At 42.2% G+C, this 18,648-nt stretch overlaps 1 protein-coding gene across 1 annotated transcript in view; it reads right to left on the bottom strand.

Annotated features, from left to right (window-relative positions):
• Nucleotides 1-18,648, bottom strand: part of LOC143774206 (sulfotransferase 2B1-like) — a 302,209-nt gene that overhangs the window by 60,284 nt on the left and 223,277 nt on the right. The window contains exons 4-6 of the mRNA XM_077261584.1: nt 16,978-17,104; nt 16,802-16,896; nt 4,904-5,084 (exon numbers count right to left, since the gene is read on the bottom strand). Of these exons, the coding sequence (XP_077117699.1) occupies nt 4,904-5,084; nt 16,802-16,896; nt 16,978-17,104 (403 nt within the window). The remainder of the gene's footprint in view (nt 1-4,903; nt 5,085-16,801; nt 16,897-16,977; nt 17,105-18,648) is intronic.

Below are 18,648 nucleotides of genomic sequence, written 5' to 3'. Positions count from 1 at the left end.
AAGCCATTCAGTCTCTACTTGATGAGAAGAGAAGGCCTTGCTACTGGAGTCCTGACACAGCTTCAGGGGGAAAGCAGAGACTTTCGGACTACTTTTCAGCTTGCCTGGATCCAGTTGCAAGGGGAGCCTCTTCCTCCCGCATGAGAGCAGCAGTTGCAGCACACGCCCTCCTGGACAGGACTACTGACATCAGTGGAAAAACCATTGGAAATCCTGGCTCTGCATGACATCTCAGCAATCCTCAACCAAACCCAGCTAAAACATCTCTCCACCGCCAGGCATCTTCGCCTCCAGTGCTCTCTACTCCTGCCCAACAATGTCACCATCTCCAGATGCACAGTCCTCAACCCGTCCACTCTACTCCCACTCCCAAGGGGGGATACAGATATGGACCCTCAGATAAAAAGTCTGCATGGGATCTGAATTTGCTCCGGACGGATGACCATGATTGCTTCAGCATCATGCAACAGGAAACAGCAGGACTACCCAAGGTGGCAGAAGAGCCTCTGACCAACCCAGAGTTGATCCTCTATGTGGATGGCTCCAGATTCGCAGATGATGAAGGAAGATTCCACACGGGATGTGCAGCGACCAGCAATCAAGAGATCCTGTGGTCCAGAAGTCTGCCGCCCAGTCTGTCAGCCCAGGAAGCAGAACTGATAGCGCTGATGAAGGCCTACCAGATGGCAGAAGACAAGACTGAGAAAATGTATACCGATTCAAGGTACTTGCATGGCATAGCACACGACTTCGGACCCATCTGGGCTGCAAGGGACTTCCTCACAGCAAGCGGAACAACCGTGAAGCATAATGGAGCCATTAAGGACCTGCTGAACACACTTCAACTTCCAAAAGTGGTGACAATGCTAAAAGTCAAAGCGCATGGAAAACTGAACACAGTAGGGGCACGAGGCAACAACATGGCGGATATGGCAGCCAAAGAAACAGTCAAGGGAAGACAATATGGACAAGTGGAAGAGGTCGTAGAGCCGGACGGCTAAAGACAGGAAACCTGACCAAATGACGTCCTGTGATCTGCTCAAAAAAGCTGCAAGAGCAAGCCCCAAAGGACAAGAAGGAATGCTGGATGCAGAAGAGAGCAACACATGAAGAAGGAAGGGTATACTCAATGGACTACAAACCCTGTTTACCCCGAAGCATGTACCCTATGGTGGTCCAGTGGGCACATGGACCCACATACAGATTAAAGACACAGATGAATGATCCGATTGGTGCTTACTGGTTCGCTCCAGAAATCTCCACCCTAACAGCCAAGTTCATAAACAGCTGTCTGACCTGTGGCAAATGCAACCCTGGAAGAATGAAGAAAGTTCCCACACCTCGTCTTGCCAGACCACTGTACCCCTTCCAGAGGATCCAGATAGACCACATCCAGATGCCGCCAAGTGGAGGATTCGAATATGCCCTTGTGGTCGTGGACGTGTTCTCAGGATGGCCAGAAGCTTTCCCAGTGAGGAACCAGTCAGCAGAGACTACTGCAAAGAAGCTACTCTCAGAGACGAGATATGCAGCTATGGGGTCCCAGAAGTGATAGAGAGTGACCAGGGACCTGCATTCACAGCAAACCTCACATGAGAGATCTAGTCAGCAGTAGGGTCAGACTTAGGCCTACACACTCCCAATCACACTACTTAATGTAAGGCATACTTCCAGAGGCCCAGCAAAGCTGTCACCATATGAAGTTTTGTTTGTGTCTAGTCCCAGGTTAGGGGTATCCTTTCCCTCAGCAGCTGACTATGTAATATGATATGTCCAAGTTGAAAAGAAATGAAAGCGCACTCACCGGTATTCAGCAGACAGCGATTTTATTCATGTGCATTATTGCAGTGCAGGGAGGGTAGACAACGCATGGTGGATGACAGCTGTTTCGTGCTAACAAGCACTTCAACAGATTCTATGATCCGGTGATCACTTTGAGGCTTAAGAGTCCAACACATAACGGCAGTGCGTCTGCATTTTCTCTGGACTGTGTATATGTAATATGATACTTTGTCTGCTTATGTAATTGAAATCACCAAGAAACTTGCTAACATCCATTCTCGAGTTTTTTTCTTCATTGCCAGATCCTGATACAGTGTCCGGTATGCACTCCTAGAAGCCAGGAGACTGGGTGTTGGTGAAAAAGCTTGTAAGGAGAACACCACTCGATCCCAGATTTGATGATCCTGTTCAAGTGCTGCTGATGACACCAAACTCTGTGAAACTGGAGGGAAGACTCGCTTGGATCCACTCATCGCATTGCAAGAAAGCTCCCCTACCAGAAGATGACATCCAAGCCAGAATGATGTTGCGGCCTGACCGAAAGGATGACCTACCTGATAAAGACTACACATCGCTCACTACACCTGCTATTGACTAAGAGACTGATTGCAACGAACCCCCGTTAGGGACAGATCTCCTGACCGCCCATTTGCGAAAAGTCTGTACGGAGTGGGGCACAGGCGTTAGGCTTGTGTCAGTTCGCCGACAGCACAAAAGAGTTGCAGCGCTTTGGGACAGGAGGCTAGGATTAGGGCAAGTGATATCTAAGGGGGGCTTGTGATAGAAATATATATATCATGTAGATCTCACTTGCATGTATACTCCTCTATAATCAAATATATACTTATATGCTCACAGCTAATATATACATTATAATCAATGGTTTAAAATCGCTGACAAACTGATATAACCCAGACAGATCATATGGGGTTTTCCATCCCAAAAAAGCAGAAGAGTGTCAGATGTTTGGTGACTGCTGATCAGATGTCTCCACTTTGTCCTAGACACAGAACTCAAGTTTAGTTGCTTAATCAGCAGTCATATGAGCATTAATCACAATATTCCATATATGTTTAGATAACCAATGACAGAGGAGCTAGACAATATGGTAATTAACTAACCACCCCTGACAACCCCTAACCACTCCTTTCTATGGGAAAATATAAAACTATGTATGTACAATAAAGTTTCAGTATTGATGGAATGTTGTTCTGTCACAGTTGCGTACAGTCCATTCTTGATGAGCGCTCAAAATACTCAGTCTAATTGGGAGCGGCCGCAGCACACACGGGGATATATTTATCCAACCCTAATATTTCCATAACATGTGTCCCTAGGTGGAACCTATGTAGAGAAGGACTAATAACTGTGCCAAGTTTCATTGCTTTCAGGCCACAGGAGTGAGTCAGGGAAAATCTTTAATGAATGCCCCTAGTATATCACCTGAATTAGTGTTTGACTAAAGACTAGTGATGAGCGAGAATGCTCGTTGCTCGGGTTTTCCCGAACATGCTCGGGTGTCATCCGAGTATTTTGGAGTGCTCGGAGGTTTAGTTTTTGTTGACGTAGCTGCATGATTGTGGTATCTAGACGGCCTGGATACTTGTGGGGATTGCCTGTTTGTTAGGGAATCCCCACATGTATTCAGGCTGTCTAGCAGCCGCAAATCATGCAGCTGCGTCAACAAAAACTAAATCTCCGAGCACGCCAAAATACTAGGAGGACACCCGAGCATGCTCGCTTATCACTTCTAAAGACCCCATATGCTTTTACTAGCTGTCAGATTGTTTAGTTAGCAGCTAGCTTATCTTGTACTATCCCCCCACTTTGTCGAGTGCTCCTCTGTTTTCTTTGAGAGAGCTGCTACAAACATTTCTGGTGGCAACTTACAGTATCTGTTAGATAATGAAAGGATCTACAATCTGAAATTGGAAACGCCGGATTCTTATTTCCCCCAACAATCCCATCAGTCAGAAGCACCCATACATACTACACTGTCGGCTAAACCTTTTGATATTGGACGGTTTGGCCACCGTTAATTTGTCACTTTTAGGGTATGGTCACCATTAGAGTATGTGCACGTTATGTATTTTCAATGTCTTCGAGCCTGACAATTTTTCAAGTGGAAGACGCTGAAGAGTCTTATTTTTCATCTCTCATTTTTCATCAGTTTTTCCTCAATTTCTTTTGTTTGCCCATTTTGGACCAGTCACTTTTTTAACCTCTTGTCATCTTTGGAAGCCCAAAAAAGCTAATGGAATCTAAGCATCAAACCGTTTTCACATTGCAGTGCATATGTTCAGACTGTTAGAATCTGTTTTGTTTTTGACCATCCGCCATCTTGTTGTGGTTTTCTGGCTGCTGGTCTTTTTCCCCTGGTGCTGGGTTGTCTTAGGTCAGGTGATTGTATCACCCTTTATTACCCAGCACCTGCCTCCCATTCCTTGCTGGACAACAGTGTTAATCCGCTAGAGTTCTGGCTTGGTGCTTTGATAGCTTTCTGTTTTTGATATTGTGCAGCTCTGGGATCTCTGGTTCTGCTATCTTTAGTTTCTGTTTTCAGTTTTCTTGTGCAGACTTCTCTGTATTTTTAACTAGGAGGTGACCAGTGTTATACCCAGTCCTTATCTCTTTTAGGGAACTCCTTCCCCCTATCTATAGGTCTTCACTTGAGATTAGCCTAGGATCGTCGGTGGGTCTATTCTCGAGGAATGGGTCGCCCACTCCATCGTAGGGTATCTGCCTAGTCTCCTTTTTCAGGCAGGTTATATAGCATACCCAACTGAAAAGGGTAAAAAAGCTTGGGCCACCTGAATATTGGGCTTTTCACATCTTTCTGCCACTTCAAGGCTTTTGAAGCTTGAATTTAAAAGTAAAAATAACAAATGAAGGGACCTGCGAACAGCAAATTAATTTAAGTTAAGTTAATTCATTTTTTCTTTTTGTTTTAACTTTTCAGGCAAGTTTTAAGTGGAATCCAGCAGATAAAAACACGTTGTATGCATATATTCAGTCTGACTTGCCAGGAGAAGGCATGACAGAAATTGCCTAGTGCAGAATGAACGCAAGATATGACCTTGACTGTACATATTTTTTTCTCAATATGATGTTAAGTTTTTACCTTTTCTCATAAATGGGCTTTTCTCCAGGTCCATCCAAGTAAGTGGTGCAAGACTGTAATTAGCCATATTGTTCTGTTTCATGTTCTTAAAGGAAGCATTTTTCACCACAGAGTCCACTGCTTCGTCATCTAATTCCTTTCCAAGAAATTTGCAAATCTTAATCACACTTCCTCGTAGGTCCTGTTGCCAATTAGGAAAATCCAATATTTAGCATAATAATTATGCAGAATGAAATTAAATATTTATGTTTCTACTTTTATGGTGAGACCACACGTTGCGACTGGACACATGACTGGACCAAACTCAGTTCATGCTTTTTGCCAATAGCTGCATAATTTTATTTAAAAATAGTGTAGACATTGGCCAACCATGGCCGGAATGAGCCTCAATGCACGATGAGCCATAGAGTGTAGCTGCATCCTAAGACTATACTTACATCTTATAAGTTACTATCTACTGCTCTCTCTTTCTCTCTCTCCAGTTTCCGAACTGTAAAATGGACTTCTAGGAGAAGGCCTTATTCAGAGTTCAGCATAGGACACTTGGTGTCCAGTAAGATCCCCAAACTTTACAGTTCGAGTTTGCTCACCTCTAATCTTCATCATCATAGGTTCATGCTTTGTTTCTTATTGTTCAGATTGGTTGCAAATTTATTAGGAATTTGATGCCTGGAGATTTTGTTATATTGGGTATAGAATGAATACAAGTAACAAGAAACAGAACTACCAGCAATAAAATGCATAACTGGAGTTGCATTCACTTTTGACAACTAATCAATACTTTTTTGGTTTGAGGATTGTGGCAGAGATCAATGATTATGATAATGGAACAACCTCTTTAAGTCCTTTCCCCCCAAATGTGGTTTGCATGTTAATGACCAGGCCAATTTTTACAATTCTGAACATTGTAAATTTATAAGGTAATAACTCTGGAACGCTTCAACGGATCCTACTTATTCTGAGATAGCTTTTGCGTGACATATTATACTTTATGATAGTGGAAAAATTTGTTTGGTATGATTTGTGCTTATTTGTGAAAAAAATGAACATTTGGCGAAAAATGATTAAAATTTTGCAATTTTCCATCGTCTACTTTACATCAGCACAATTTTGCAACCAAATTTTTTTTGTTATAAGGGTTAACGTTGACCAGTGATTTTTCATTTTTCCAACAAAATTTACAAAACCAATTTTTTCATAGGGACCACATCACATTTAAAGTCATTTTGAGTGGTTTATATGATAGAAGACACCCAAAAGTGACAATACTCTAAAAATTGCACCCCTCAAGGTGCCCAAACCCACTTTCAAGAAGTGTATTAACCCTTCAGGTGCTTCATAGGAATTTTTGGAATGTGGAAAGAAAAAGTGAACATTTAACTTTTTTCACAAAAAATTTACTTCAGATCCAATTTTTTTTTTATTTTGACAATGGTAAAAGTAAAAGTAGGGCACAAAATGTGTTGTGTAATTTCTCCTGAGCATGCTGATACCTCATATTAGAAAGACAACCACTGCTTGGGTTCAGAATGGAAGGAGCGCCTTTTGACTTTTTGAATGCAAAATATGCTGGAACAATTGGAGGACATCATGTTGCCTTTGGAGAGTCTCTGATGTGCCTAAACAGTGAAAATCTCCCACAAGTGACACTGGTTTTGGAAACTAGACCCCTCAGGGAACGGATGTGTGGTGAGTACCTTGAAACCCTCTGGTGCTTCACAGATGTTTATAATTATAATTATTATTATTTATTTATATAGCACCATTAATTCCATGGTGCTGTACATGAGAAAGGGGTTACATAGAGGGTTATAGATATTGTCTACAGTAAACAATTTACGATGACAGACTGGTACAGAGGGGAGAGGACCCTGTCCTTGCGGACTTGTAATGTTGAGCTGTGAAAATAAAGAAAATTCAATTTTCCTCAAAATATGTTTAACCTCATCTGTTGCATTTTCATAAGGGTAACAGGAAAAATTGCACTATACAATTTGCTGTGCAATGTCTCCTGAATACGCCAATATCGGATATGAGGGAGAAAATTACTGATTGGGCGCACACAGGGCTCGGAAAGGAAGAAGTATCATTTGATTTTTTGAATGTAAAATTTCCTGGAATCATTAGCGGACGACATGTCTAATTTGGAGGGCCCCTGATGTGCCTAAACAGTGGATGTGACCCCGTTTTGTAAACTGGACCCCTCAAGGAATATATTTAGATGTGTGGCGATCACCTCGAACCCTCAGGTGCTTCACAGAAGCTTATGAATTGAGCCATGAAAATTAAAAAGCACATTTTCCCCACAAAAATGTTATTTTGGCCCCAAATTTTGCATTTTCAAGGAGAACAGGAGAAATTGCACATGCAATTTGTTGTGCAATTTTTCCTGAGTATGCCGATGCCCCATATGTGAGGAATGCTACTTTTGAGGCACAGTTCAAAGCTCAGAAAGGAAGAGGCACCATATTGGAGCTCAGATTTTGCTGGAATTGTTTTTAATTTTTTTAGGGTTAATAGGATTTTTTTTTCCAAAAAAACTATGTCCACTTTTTCCTGAGTGCGCCAATACCTTACATGTAATCAAGAAATAATTTTCAGACACAGTCCATAGCAAGAAGCACCAGATTTTACTGTTATGCTTGGACCCACTGGGAGAGCCCATGAGGTGCCAACACAGCAGAACCTGTTATGGTTCCGGTGGTTAGGAACACATGAACTGACCTGATAGGTAAACAAAAAGTAAGGACAAGCTCTGGGAATGTGTGAACTTTACTAACCGCAATCCTGATCCTATCAACACACACTATATATATACTCATATACTGAGAAACATTTTCAAAAAACAATGAGCAAAAATGGACTAGCATGAACTTAGCTTCTCCACGAGGAGACAGGTCACAAGGGAAGTCCCAGAGAGATCTGAACCAGTACTGAATACAACGACAGCAGGCAACAAGTAAAGGTCCAGGTGGAGTTAAATAGGCAGCAAGCCTAGCAGGAAACGAGGCAGCTGGAGTCCAGCTACAGACCAGCCGTAACAGTCAAAGCCACCAGAGGGAGCCCATGAACAGAACTCACAAAGTACCACTCATGACCACAGGAGGGAGCACGAAAACGGAATTCACAACAGTACCCCCTCCCTTGAGGAGGGGTCACCGAACCCTCACCAGAGCCCCCAGGCTGATCAGGACAAGCCAAATGAAAGGCACAAACCGAATCGGCAGCATGGACGTCAGAGGCAACAACCCAGGAATTATCCTCCTGACCATAGCCCTTCCATTTAACCAAGTACTGGAGCTTCCATCTCGAAATACGAGAATCCAAGATCTTCACCACATACTCCAATTCTCCCTCGACCAACACCGGAGCAGGAGGATCAACAGAAGGAACCACAGGCACCACATACCTCCGCAACAATGACCTATGGAACACATTATGAATGGTAAAAGATGCTGGGAGGTCCAAACGAAATGACACAGGATTGAGGATTTCTGAAATCTTATAAGGACCGATGAAACAAGGTTTGAACTTAGGAGAGGAAACCTTCATAGGAACACAACGAGATGACAACCATACCAAATCCCCATACCAAATCCCCCACACAGCGACGGCGATTAGCAAAGCGCTGAGCCTTCTCCTGTGACAACGTCAAACTGTCCACTACGTGGTTCCAAATCTGCTGCAACCTATCCACCACAGAATCCACCCCAGGACAGTCAGAAGGCTCAACCTGACCTGAGGAAAAACGAGGATGAAAACCAGAATTACAAAAAAAAGGCGAAACCAAAGTAGCAGAACTAGCCCGATTATTGAGCCAATGGCAAAAAAGTCACCCAATCATCCTGATCAGCAGAAACAAAACATCTTAGATAAGTTTCCAAGGTCTGATTAGTTCGTTCGGTTTGGCCATTCGTCTGAGGATGGAAGGCCGAAGAAAACGACAAGTCAATGCCCATCTTAGCACAAAAGGACTGCCAAAATCTGGACACAAACTGGGACCCTCTGTCAGACTCAATGTTCTCCGAAATACCATGCAAACGAACCACATTCTGAAAAAACAGCGGAACCAAATCAGAAGAGGAGGGCAACTTAGGCAAGGGCACCAAATGGACCATTTTAGAAAAACGATCACAAACCAGCCAGATGACAGACATCCTCTGAGAGACATCCGGGACAAACAGTCTCTCCGGTGGACAACGGTCAGGTCTATCGGCCTGAAATTCCTGCAACACCCGCCGCAAATCAGGGGGAGATGGCAGACAAGATCACCCCCTCTCTGAGGATACCAGCCGGTTCAGAAACTCCCGGAGAGTCAGGCACAAAACTCCTAGAAAGGGCATCAGCCTTCACATTCTTTGAGCCCAGAAGGTACGAAACCACAAAATCAAAACAGGAGAAAAACAGCGACCATCGAGCTTGTCTAGGATTTAACCGCTTGGCAGACTCGAGATAAATCAAATTCTTGTGATCCGTCAAGACCACCACGCGATGTTTGGCTCCCTCAAGCCAATGTCGCCACTCCTCGAATGCCCACTTCATTGCCAACAACTCCCGATTACCAACATCATAATTCCGCTCGGCAGGCGAAAACTTTCTAGAAAAGAAAGCACAAGGTCTCATCACCGAGCCATCAGAGCTTCTCTGTGACAAGACAGCCCCTGCTCCAATCTCAGAAGAATCAACCTCGACCTGAAAAGGAAGTGAGACATCAGGCTGACGCAAGACAGGAGCCGCAGAAAACCAACGTTTCATCTCCTGAAAGGCCTCAACGGCCGCAGAAGACCAATTCTTAACATCAGCACCCTTTCTAGTCAAATCCGTCAAAGGCTTAACCACACTAGAAAAATTAGTGATGAAGCGACGGTAAAAATTAGCAAAGCCCAAGAACTTCTGAAGACTCTTCACCGATGTAGGTTGAGTCCAGTCATAGATGGCCTGGACTTTAACTGGATCCATCTCGATAGTAGAAGGGGAAAAAATAAAGCCCAAAAAGGAAACCTTCTGGACTCCAAAGAGACATTTAGATCCCTTCACAAACAAGGCATTGGCACGCAAGACCTGAAACACCATCCTGACCTGCTTCACATGAGACTCCCAATCATCAGAAAAGACCAAAATATCATCCAGGTACACAATCATAAATCTATCCAGATACTCTCGGAAGATGTCGTGCATGAAGGACTGAAACACGGAAGGGGCATTAGAAAGCCCAAAAGGCATCACCAAGTACTCAAAATGACCTTCGGGCGTATTAAATGCTGTTTTCCATTCATCGCCCTGCTTTATACGCACAAGATTATAAGCTCCTCGAAGATCTATCTTGGTGAACCAACTAGCCCCCCTAATCCGAGCAAACAGATCGGACAGCAGAGGCAAAGGGTACTGAAATTTGACCGTGATTTTATTTAGAAGGCGATAATCTATACAGGGTCTCAGAGAACCATCCTTCTTGGCCACAAAAAAGAACCCTGCACCCAAAGGTGATGAGGACGGACGAATATGCCCTTTCTCCAATGACTCCTTTATATAACTCCGCATAGCGGCATGTTCTGGTACAGATAAATTAAAAAGTCGACCCTTAGGGAACTTACTACCAGGAATCAAATTTATAGCACAATCACAATCCCTATGAGGAGGTAGGGCACTGGATTTGGGCTCATCAAATACATCCTGGTAATCCGACAAAAATTCAGGGACTTCAGAAGGAGTAGAAGAAGCAATTGACACCAAAGGAACATCGCCATGTACCCCTTGACAACCCCAACTTGACACAGACATTGCTTTCCAATCCAGGACTGGATTATGAACCTGCAGCCATGGCAGACCCAACACGACAACATCATGCAAATTATGTAACACCAGAAAGCGAATAACCTCCTGATGTGCAGGAGTCATGCACATAGTCACTTGAGTCCAGTACTGAGGCTTATTCTTGGCCAATGGTGTGGCATCAATTCCCTTTAGTGGAATAGGGAACTGCCATGGCTCCAAGATAAAACCACAGCGCCTGGCAAATGACAAATCCATCAAATTCAGGGCAGCGCCTGAATCCACAAAAGCCATAACTGAGTAGGATGACAGAGAGCAAATCAAAGTAACAGACAAAATGAATTTAGGCTGTATAGTACCAATGGTGACAGACTTAGCGAACCTTTTTGTGTGATTAGAACAATCAGAGATAACATGAGTGGAGTCACCACAGTAAAAGCACAACCCATTCTGACGTCTGTGATTTTGCCGTTCAATTCTGGTCAGAATCCTGTCACATTGCATAGACTCAGGCTTCTGTTCAGAAAACACCGCCAGATGGTGCACAGGTTTGCGCTCCCGCAAACGCCGATCAATCTGAATGGCCAAAGACATTGACTCATTCTGACCCGCAGGCGTGGGGAACCCCACCATAACATCCTTAAGGGCTTCAGAAAGACCCTTTCTGAAAATAGCTGCCAGGGCACACTCATTCCATTGAGTGAGCACAGACCACTTCCTAAACTTCTGACAGTAAACCTCTGCTTCATCCTGACCCTGAGAGAGAGCCAGCAAAATCTTTTCTGCCTGGTCTACTAGATTAGGTTCCTCATAAAGCAATCCAAGCGCCAGAAAAAACGCATCCACATTTAGCAATGCAGGATCTCCTAGCGCCAGGGAGAATGCCCAATCTTGAGGGTCACCACGTAACAAAGAAATAATTATTTTAACTTGCTGAGCAGGGTCACCAGAGGAATGAGGTCTCAGAGAAAGAAACAATTTGCAATTATTTTTGAAATTCAAAAACCTAGATCTATCTCCAGAGAACAGCTCAGGAATTGGTATTTTAGGCTCTGACATAGGACTGTGAACTACATAATCCTGAATGCTTTGTATCCTTGTAGCGAGCTGATCCACACAAGAAGACAGACCTTGAATGTCCATATTTGCAGCTGAGTCCTGAACCACCCAGAGATTAAGGGGAGGAGAGAGGCTAAACACACTGCAGAGGAAAAAAAAAACCTCAGAGCTTCTCTTATCCCTCTTTTGCGATGCATTTAACACTTTACGGGCCTGCTGTACTGTTATGGTTCCGGTGGTTAGGAACACATGAACTGACCTGATAGGTAAACCAAAAGTAAGGACAAGCTCTGGGAATGTGGGAACTTTACTGACCGCAATCCTGATCCTATCAACACACACTATAGGCAGCCGTGGAGCATTCCTGACTCGGCCTAGATGCCTCTTCACAGCCTGAGAAACTAGCTACCCCTAGAGAGAAACAAAGCCTCACTTGCCTCAGAGAAATTTACCCCAAAGTGTAGGGAGCCCCCCAAAAATAATAACGGTGAGTTAAGGGGAAAACACAAACATAGAAATGAAAACAGGTTTTAGCAAATGAGGCCCGCTAATAACTAAATAGTCAGAAGATAGCAAGGAATCTGTGTGGTCAGTATAAAATACTACAAAAATTATCCACGCAGAGAATACAAAAAGACCCCCACACCGACTCACGATGTGAGAGGCGCAACTCCGCACCCCAGAGCTTCCAGCTAGCAATAAAATAGCATATAAGCAAGCTGGACTGAACTCATCATATACTGAGAAACATTTTTAAAAAACAATGAGCAAAAATGGACTAGCATGAACTTAGCTTCTCCACGAGGAGACAGGTCACAAGGGAAGTCCCAGAGAGATCTGAACCAGTACTGAATACAACGACAGCAGGCAACAAGTAAAGGTCCAGGTGGAGTTAAATAGGCAGCAAGCATAGCAGGAAACGAGGCAGCTGGAGTCCAGCTACAGACCAGCCGTAACACTCAAAGCCACCAGAGGGAGCCCATGAACAGAACTCACAAAGTACCACTCATGACCACAGGAGGGAGCCCGAGAACGGAATTCACAACAAGAACCCCCAATAAGAGACCCCATTTTACGAACTACACCTCTCCATGAATTCATGGAGGGGTGCAATGATCATATTGATATCATGTATATGTCACAGAATTTTATACCATTGGGCAGTGAAGAAAATATAACTACATTTTTACCACCCAAATTTTGTTTTAGCCCAAGATTTTACATTTTCACATAAGTGAGTAAAAATGTCACCAAAATTTGTCCCACAATTTCTACTGAATGTGGCAATAGACCATATGTGGCTGTACAGTGCTACATAGCCATACGGAAGAGACTCAGGAGGAAAGGAGCGCTATTAGCTTCCTGGAGTGCAGATGTTCCTAGAACAGTTTTCAAACTCCATATGCAGTGCCCCTAATTGCTAGAAAAGCAGAATCCCCCCTCAAGACGACCCCATTTTGGAAATTATACCTCTTCAGGAATTTATCTACAGGTGCAGTGACGATTTTGACTCCATGGATATTTTCCAGAAACAAGCAGCAATGAATGTTGCCAAGTGAAAATTGCAAACTACCGTTGCAGTGATCAGTATGTTGCAGTCACCATTACCTTATGCCCAGCTCTTGCTCCTGGAGGCATGCACCCATAAGTTAAGCAGGCTCAGAAATGCCAAGTGTGGATTCTATATGTAGATTAGGTACACTTTGGGGCTCAGAAAGGAGGGGACATTTGGATTTGGTAGCGAAGAATTTGCTGAATTTATTTTGTTGGGTGAGGAACAATTTCGCTTTCCCAGTAGCCTTTGTCCTTCCAGTAATGTGGACGCCTCCTATATTTCCATTAACAGATGACAGACCAGAGTGGCGACTTGCTTTTTTTGTGGATTGAATTGAAGCTTTTATGGGGAACATTTTACATAAAATTTGAGATCACATTTATCCGGCACTTTATGCTGAGCACTTACTTTGGGGTTTCCATCTAAATCTCTAATTAATGTGATTCAGATGAAACTCTTGAGTGATTCGTTCACTATAGCTATGCAGCAGAGTTACTTTTGTCTGGCCTCCATTCAGCGGTGTCTTTCTTTTCAGAAGTGAACAAAACTATGGCAGACGGCACTTTTATCCAATCCTAAAAAGACAGACATTGGCGGATCACAGGTCTGACAGTGTTCACAGTGCTTGCATCTGCCTCATTATAGGGAATCTTCTACCGAGGGTTCCTTCTGAATCACGTATTTCAGAGATTTTCATAGAAACCATAATGCAAGTGCTCAAAGCCGAGTGCAGGATAAATATCCGCTGAGCCTTACTGTGATTTTTGTGAGGCAGAATGAAAAAAATCAACAGCACGTGATGAATTGGTTTTATTTATTTTTCCTCATGCTGCAAAAGTGACAAGGTGACTTTATTCTTGTGGTAACTACGATTACAGCGATACCAGATTTATATCGAATTTTTATGTTTGGCTATAGCCACAAACTAAAATACACTTTTTATTGCAAAAAATAGTTTTTGCATCACCACACTTTGAGAGCTATAATTTTTCCATATTTTGGCTCACAGAGTCATGTGAGGGCTTGCTTTTTGCGGGCCAAGTTGACATTTTTATTTATACCAATTTTAGGCAAATTACATTTTTGATCACTTTCTATTCAAATTTTTTGGAAGCAGAATGAACAAATACCAGCAATTCAGGAATAATTTTTTGTTTGGGGGGGTTATACTGTTCCATGTGTGGCAAAATTGATAAGGCAGTTTTATTATTCAGGTCAGTATGATTACAGTGATAACTCATTTATATTTTTTTATGTTTTGACGCTTTTATAGAATAAAAACTATTTTATAGAAAAAATAAGTGTTTTTGCAGCACTTTTTTCTGAGAGCTATAACTTTTTTATATTCCACTGATGGAGCTGTATCTTGGCTTGTCTTTTTACAGGACAATATGATGTTTTCAGCGATACCATGCTGATTTATATCTGCCTCTTTGAACACATTTTATTCCACTTTATGTTCTGTGGTATGACAATAACATTGCTTTTTGCCTTGCTTTTTATTTTATTTTTTTATGGTTTTCTCCAAAGGGGTTAACTTGTGGAACAGTTTTACAGGTCGGGCTGTTGCGGACGTGGCAATAACAAACGTGCGCTTTTGTTTATATTTTTATGGATACAATATCTTTTGTTTTTTTATTATTATTCTACATTTATTAAAAACATGTTTTTACAATTATTTAAAACATTTTCTTTTTTTACTTTTTTTACTTTGTCTACTATGGAACCATCATTTTTTTGCAGGATGATTGCTTGTACACCATGAGAATGTAGCAGCATCCCTGTGCCGTACAAACTGTCAGCTCTGCAATGATGGAGAAAGTTGCTGACCATGCACTGTTCATGATCAAGCAACTTTCCTAGCTCTGGTGACCCGGATGTCGTCATGATGACATTGCGTCACCATGGCAACTATTGGCAGCCTACGTCATGCCACAAGGTCTCTGATTCATGAGCAGTGGGGCTGTCATCCCTCTGCGGCTCCCGAAATGCTGCAATCACTTTCGACTGCAGCATTTAGGAATCTAAAGTGCTGGGAGAAGTGTGTGAGCGCTCCTATAACTTAGTGCCGTGTGTCAGCTGTCAGAATCAGCTGACAACCGGCGGTGATCACCCGCGCACAAGCTGTGTGCGCGGGCAATTGCAATGATGTAATAATCTGTCCCTGGTCAAATAGGACCAGGGCACAGGAGCGTATTATTGTGAAAAACATCATAAAGGGGTCAATATGATTTTTTTTTACATAATAGACACATATATCAAACCAGATTAATTGAAAGGAGTTGCCCATGACTATTGATCACGGTAAGATGGCCGTCGGGCTTCGGCTCTTTTGCTTAGCTGGCGGTGCCAAAAATGTAAAACGCAGAGAACCACAGCCATGTAAAGAGAACCTGTTAGCTTGATTTGTAATGTTAAGTAAAGACATTGCTGTAATGGTGCTGTAATGCTGATTGATTTTATAGTTTTGTTAAATATGCAATTTGTCTCTTCAGAGAGGAAAAGAAATAGAATTCTAGTACCACATATAAGAAGTAGCAATCCTAACAGTGAATGTCGATCCTTTAACGAGCCTTGCCACATGACCTAGAATGAAAGTCAAAACCAGAATCTTAATTTGTAGAGACTGTTTCAGAGCACTGCCTCTCATCAGGGCAAAGTGTGAGATTTGGGTTGGCTGCATGAGAGGTGTCTGACCGGGATCTAAGGGGTATCGTTTCTCCTTGCAGAGAGTGACATGTCAAGCTTGTTGAGATGAGACTTTCAAGCCGCAATGCTCCTCTGGGAAATATGCAAATTTTCTCTTTGCATATTTCCCAGAGGAGCATTGTGACTTGAAAGTCTCCTCATCGTGGCATGGTTGACGTGTCACTCTCCACAAGGAGAAATAATACCCCTTGGATCGGTACTTTTGGTGAAGAAATACGCTTTGTTGATTTTGTTTTTCTTCTTTAGTCTCCATTTGAAGTTTTCTGCTAAATAGGTTTCGGTGCACAAGACCAGACTGAACATTTGGTCTTCTCCTTCCTGTCTGTGATTCCGAGGCTTCTCCACTTATCTTTTTCTATTACCTCCCTTCTGTGATTGAAATCTCCAATTCAAAAAGAGGAAGCAGGCAAAGGAGCCAGAGAATCAGACAGTGAGAAGAACACCCAGTGTCCGGCCCCTGTGCACCAAAATCTAATTAGCAGAAAAATTCAAATGGTGATTAAAGAAGAACCAGAAAGTAGATTTCCTCACTAAAGGTATTAATGTAATTTCTGCTATTTCTGTATTTCTGAGCCATTATAGGCATATATTTATTTTACATTACAAACTCGTGCTAGCAGGTTCTCTTTAGTCACACATTTGGATGATATAACATCCATTCTTCTGTTATTTTGGTTTTGCAAAGGTGAGATTTCAATCTATTACATTTTTAACCTTTTTTACGAGGTTTATTTCTGCCCTTAAAATGGATATTCATAAGAATGTTTCCTCTACATGTCAATAATTTCATATTAAAGATTTACCTTCTTAAGATCCTCATAAGTGTGAAGCATAAAGTTATCTTTTCCCAGCAATGCCATCCATCCCTTGACGTGATTAAACCAAGATCCATATGGTACTGCAATGAATAAAATAGTACAGCAGAGAATATGCTTATAACTGACAATTTTATAAGTTTACATTAATTTTAATTACTTACTGTTTTCAGTTAAGAATTCTCTTATAAAATTATCCATATTTTCTGGATCTTTGAAAGTTGTACTCATTGTTGAAAAATAATAAAGGGACACCGCAACATCTTTAGGATCTCTGATTGTATATATGATCTAAAACAAACATTTCAAAAGCAAGAAATGAAAAATTTATATTTTATATGATTGTTTATACAATTTTATGTATGACTACTTACTTTTAAGATGTATTTCCTCTATAAAAGAAGGGATAGGATTTACTTCAAAGTGGTGTCAAAACTAAATTAATCCACCCCAGAGGGTTAGAGTTGCCGAGTGATATAATATATCTTGATATTAATAACTGGCTTCTATATAATATAATATGATATTTTTCCTAATGCAGAACCAAAAACGCAACACTGGATCACAACAGTTTAAAAAAATAAAAACAAAAACTGATGCTAACTATTAAATAGATAGTTGAGTTGCGATATGATGCACATGTCATGATCCGTTCCAGGGTTTATTAGTGTCTGCCTTTTTTTAGGACGGATCATGTCATGGGTTAACTTTGCTCTGCCTCATTCTGGGTTCAGGTTGGCTATTTAGCTCCCAGGAATCTTGCTGGCAGTGTTAGCTATAGTTCTGTCTTTGGCTTGTGAACCTGACTCTGGAAGCCCTTAGTTTGTCCTGCTGTGAACCCTGACTTGTCCTGTGTCTGTTATCTCCCTCTGTCTGCCCTTTCCCTGCGTTTGTCTGTTCTGCTTGATTCTCTGATTCTGACCTCCTGGCTTGGCTATTGACTCTGTTTTGATTTGTCCCTATCATACCGTATTTTGCTCATCCTGGTTTACTGATCTATTGCTACATCCTGACTATCCTTTCTGTTTAAATCCTTTTTTTACTGACGTGTTATCTTGTGCCCTGACTCAGCTTTTTCTGACTACTCTCTTGCCACTAGGTGGCATCTGTTCAGCTGCTCAGTGTGTGCAGTGTGTGTCTCGCTTCCCTATAAAGCTCCCCCTGGTAAAGGTTGCGCTGTACTGCACTGCAGCTGCATGACAGCACACCTTCATACTGTAACGCTTCCACCCCTTAGTATGTCTGAGCAGAAATTGACAACTTGGTTGTCTGGTTTCGTGCAGGGGTGTGCTGAGCTGTCTATGCAGTAATTGACAGCTCACGTGTTCAGTCTGTTGCAGGGGTGTGATGAGCTGTTTGTATTCTTATTGACAGCTTGGTCATCCAATCAGAGACTCTCGCCAGATGCTAACTATTCCCTTGTTTGCTCAGCTATATAACTAGGCTGGCAGTCCCAGATAGCTGTAATAAGTAATCAAATTCACCGCACTCTCTCTAGATGAAATGCCAAAATTGTGTCAGTTTATTAACCTGAGTTAGACTGGGAGCGTAACAGAATATTACAGCATATGCGGTTAACAACGTTTCGGCTCAACCTGAGCCTTTATCACGTTTTCGCTGTGAAGAAAATATGTAAACAAAACAAAAATAAATAAATAACATAAATGAAATGGTACATTGTCAAATAATCATGGGTTATCCTAGATATGGAATAAGGAAACAAAGACATGTCCACCAATAAGGACATAAAGAGGTGTCCGTGAAGGTGATGACTCAGGGATTGAGTATCTGAGTAGGGTAGAGAGGGTCTTGTGCGTCCTGCAAGTAGGGATGGT

This window comes from Ranitomeya variabilis, chromosome 5 (genome assembly GCF_051348905.1).
Source record: "Ranitomeya variabilis isolate aRanVar5 chromosome 5, aRanVar5.hap1, whole genome shotgun sequence".
Taxonomy (NCBI): Eukaryota; Metazoa; Chordata; class Amphibia; order Anura; family Dendrobatidae; genus Ranitomeya; species Ranitomeya variabilis.
This window is presented reverse-complemented; position numbering and strand designations above follow the sequence as displayed.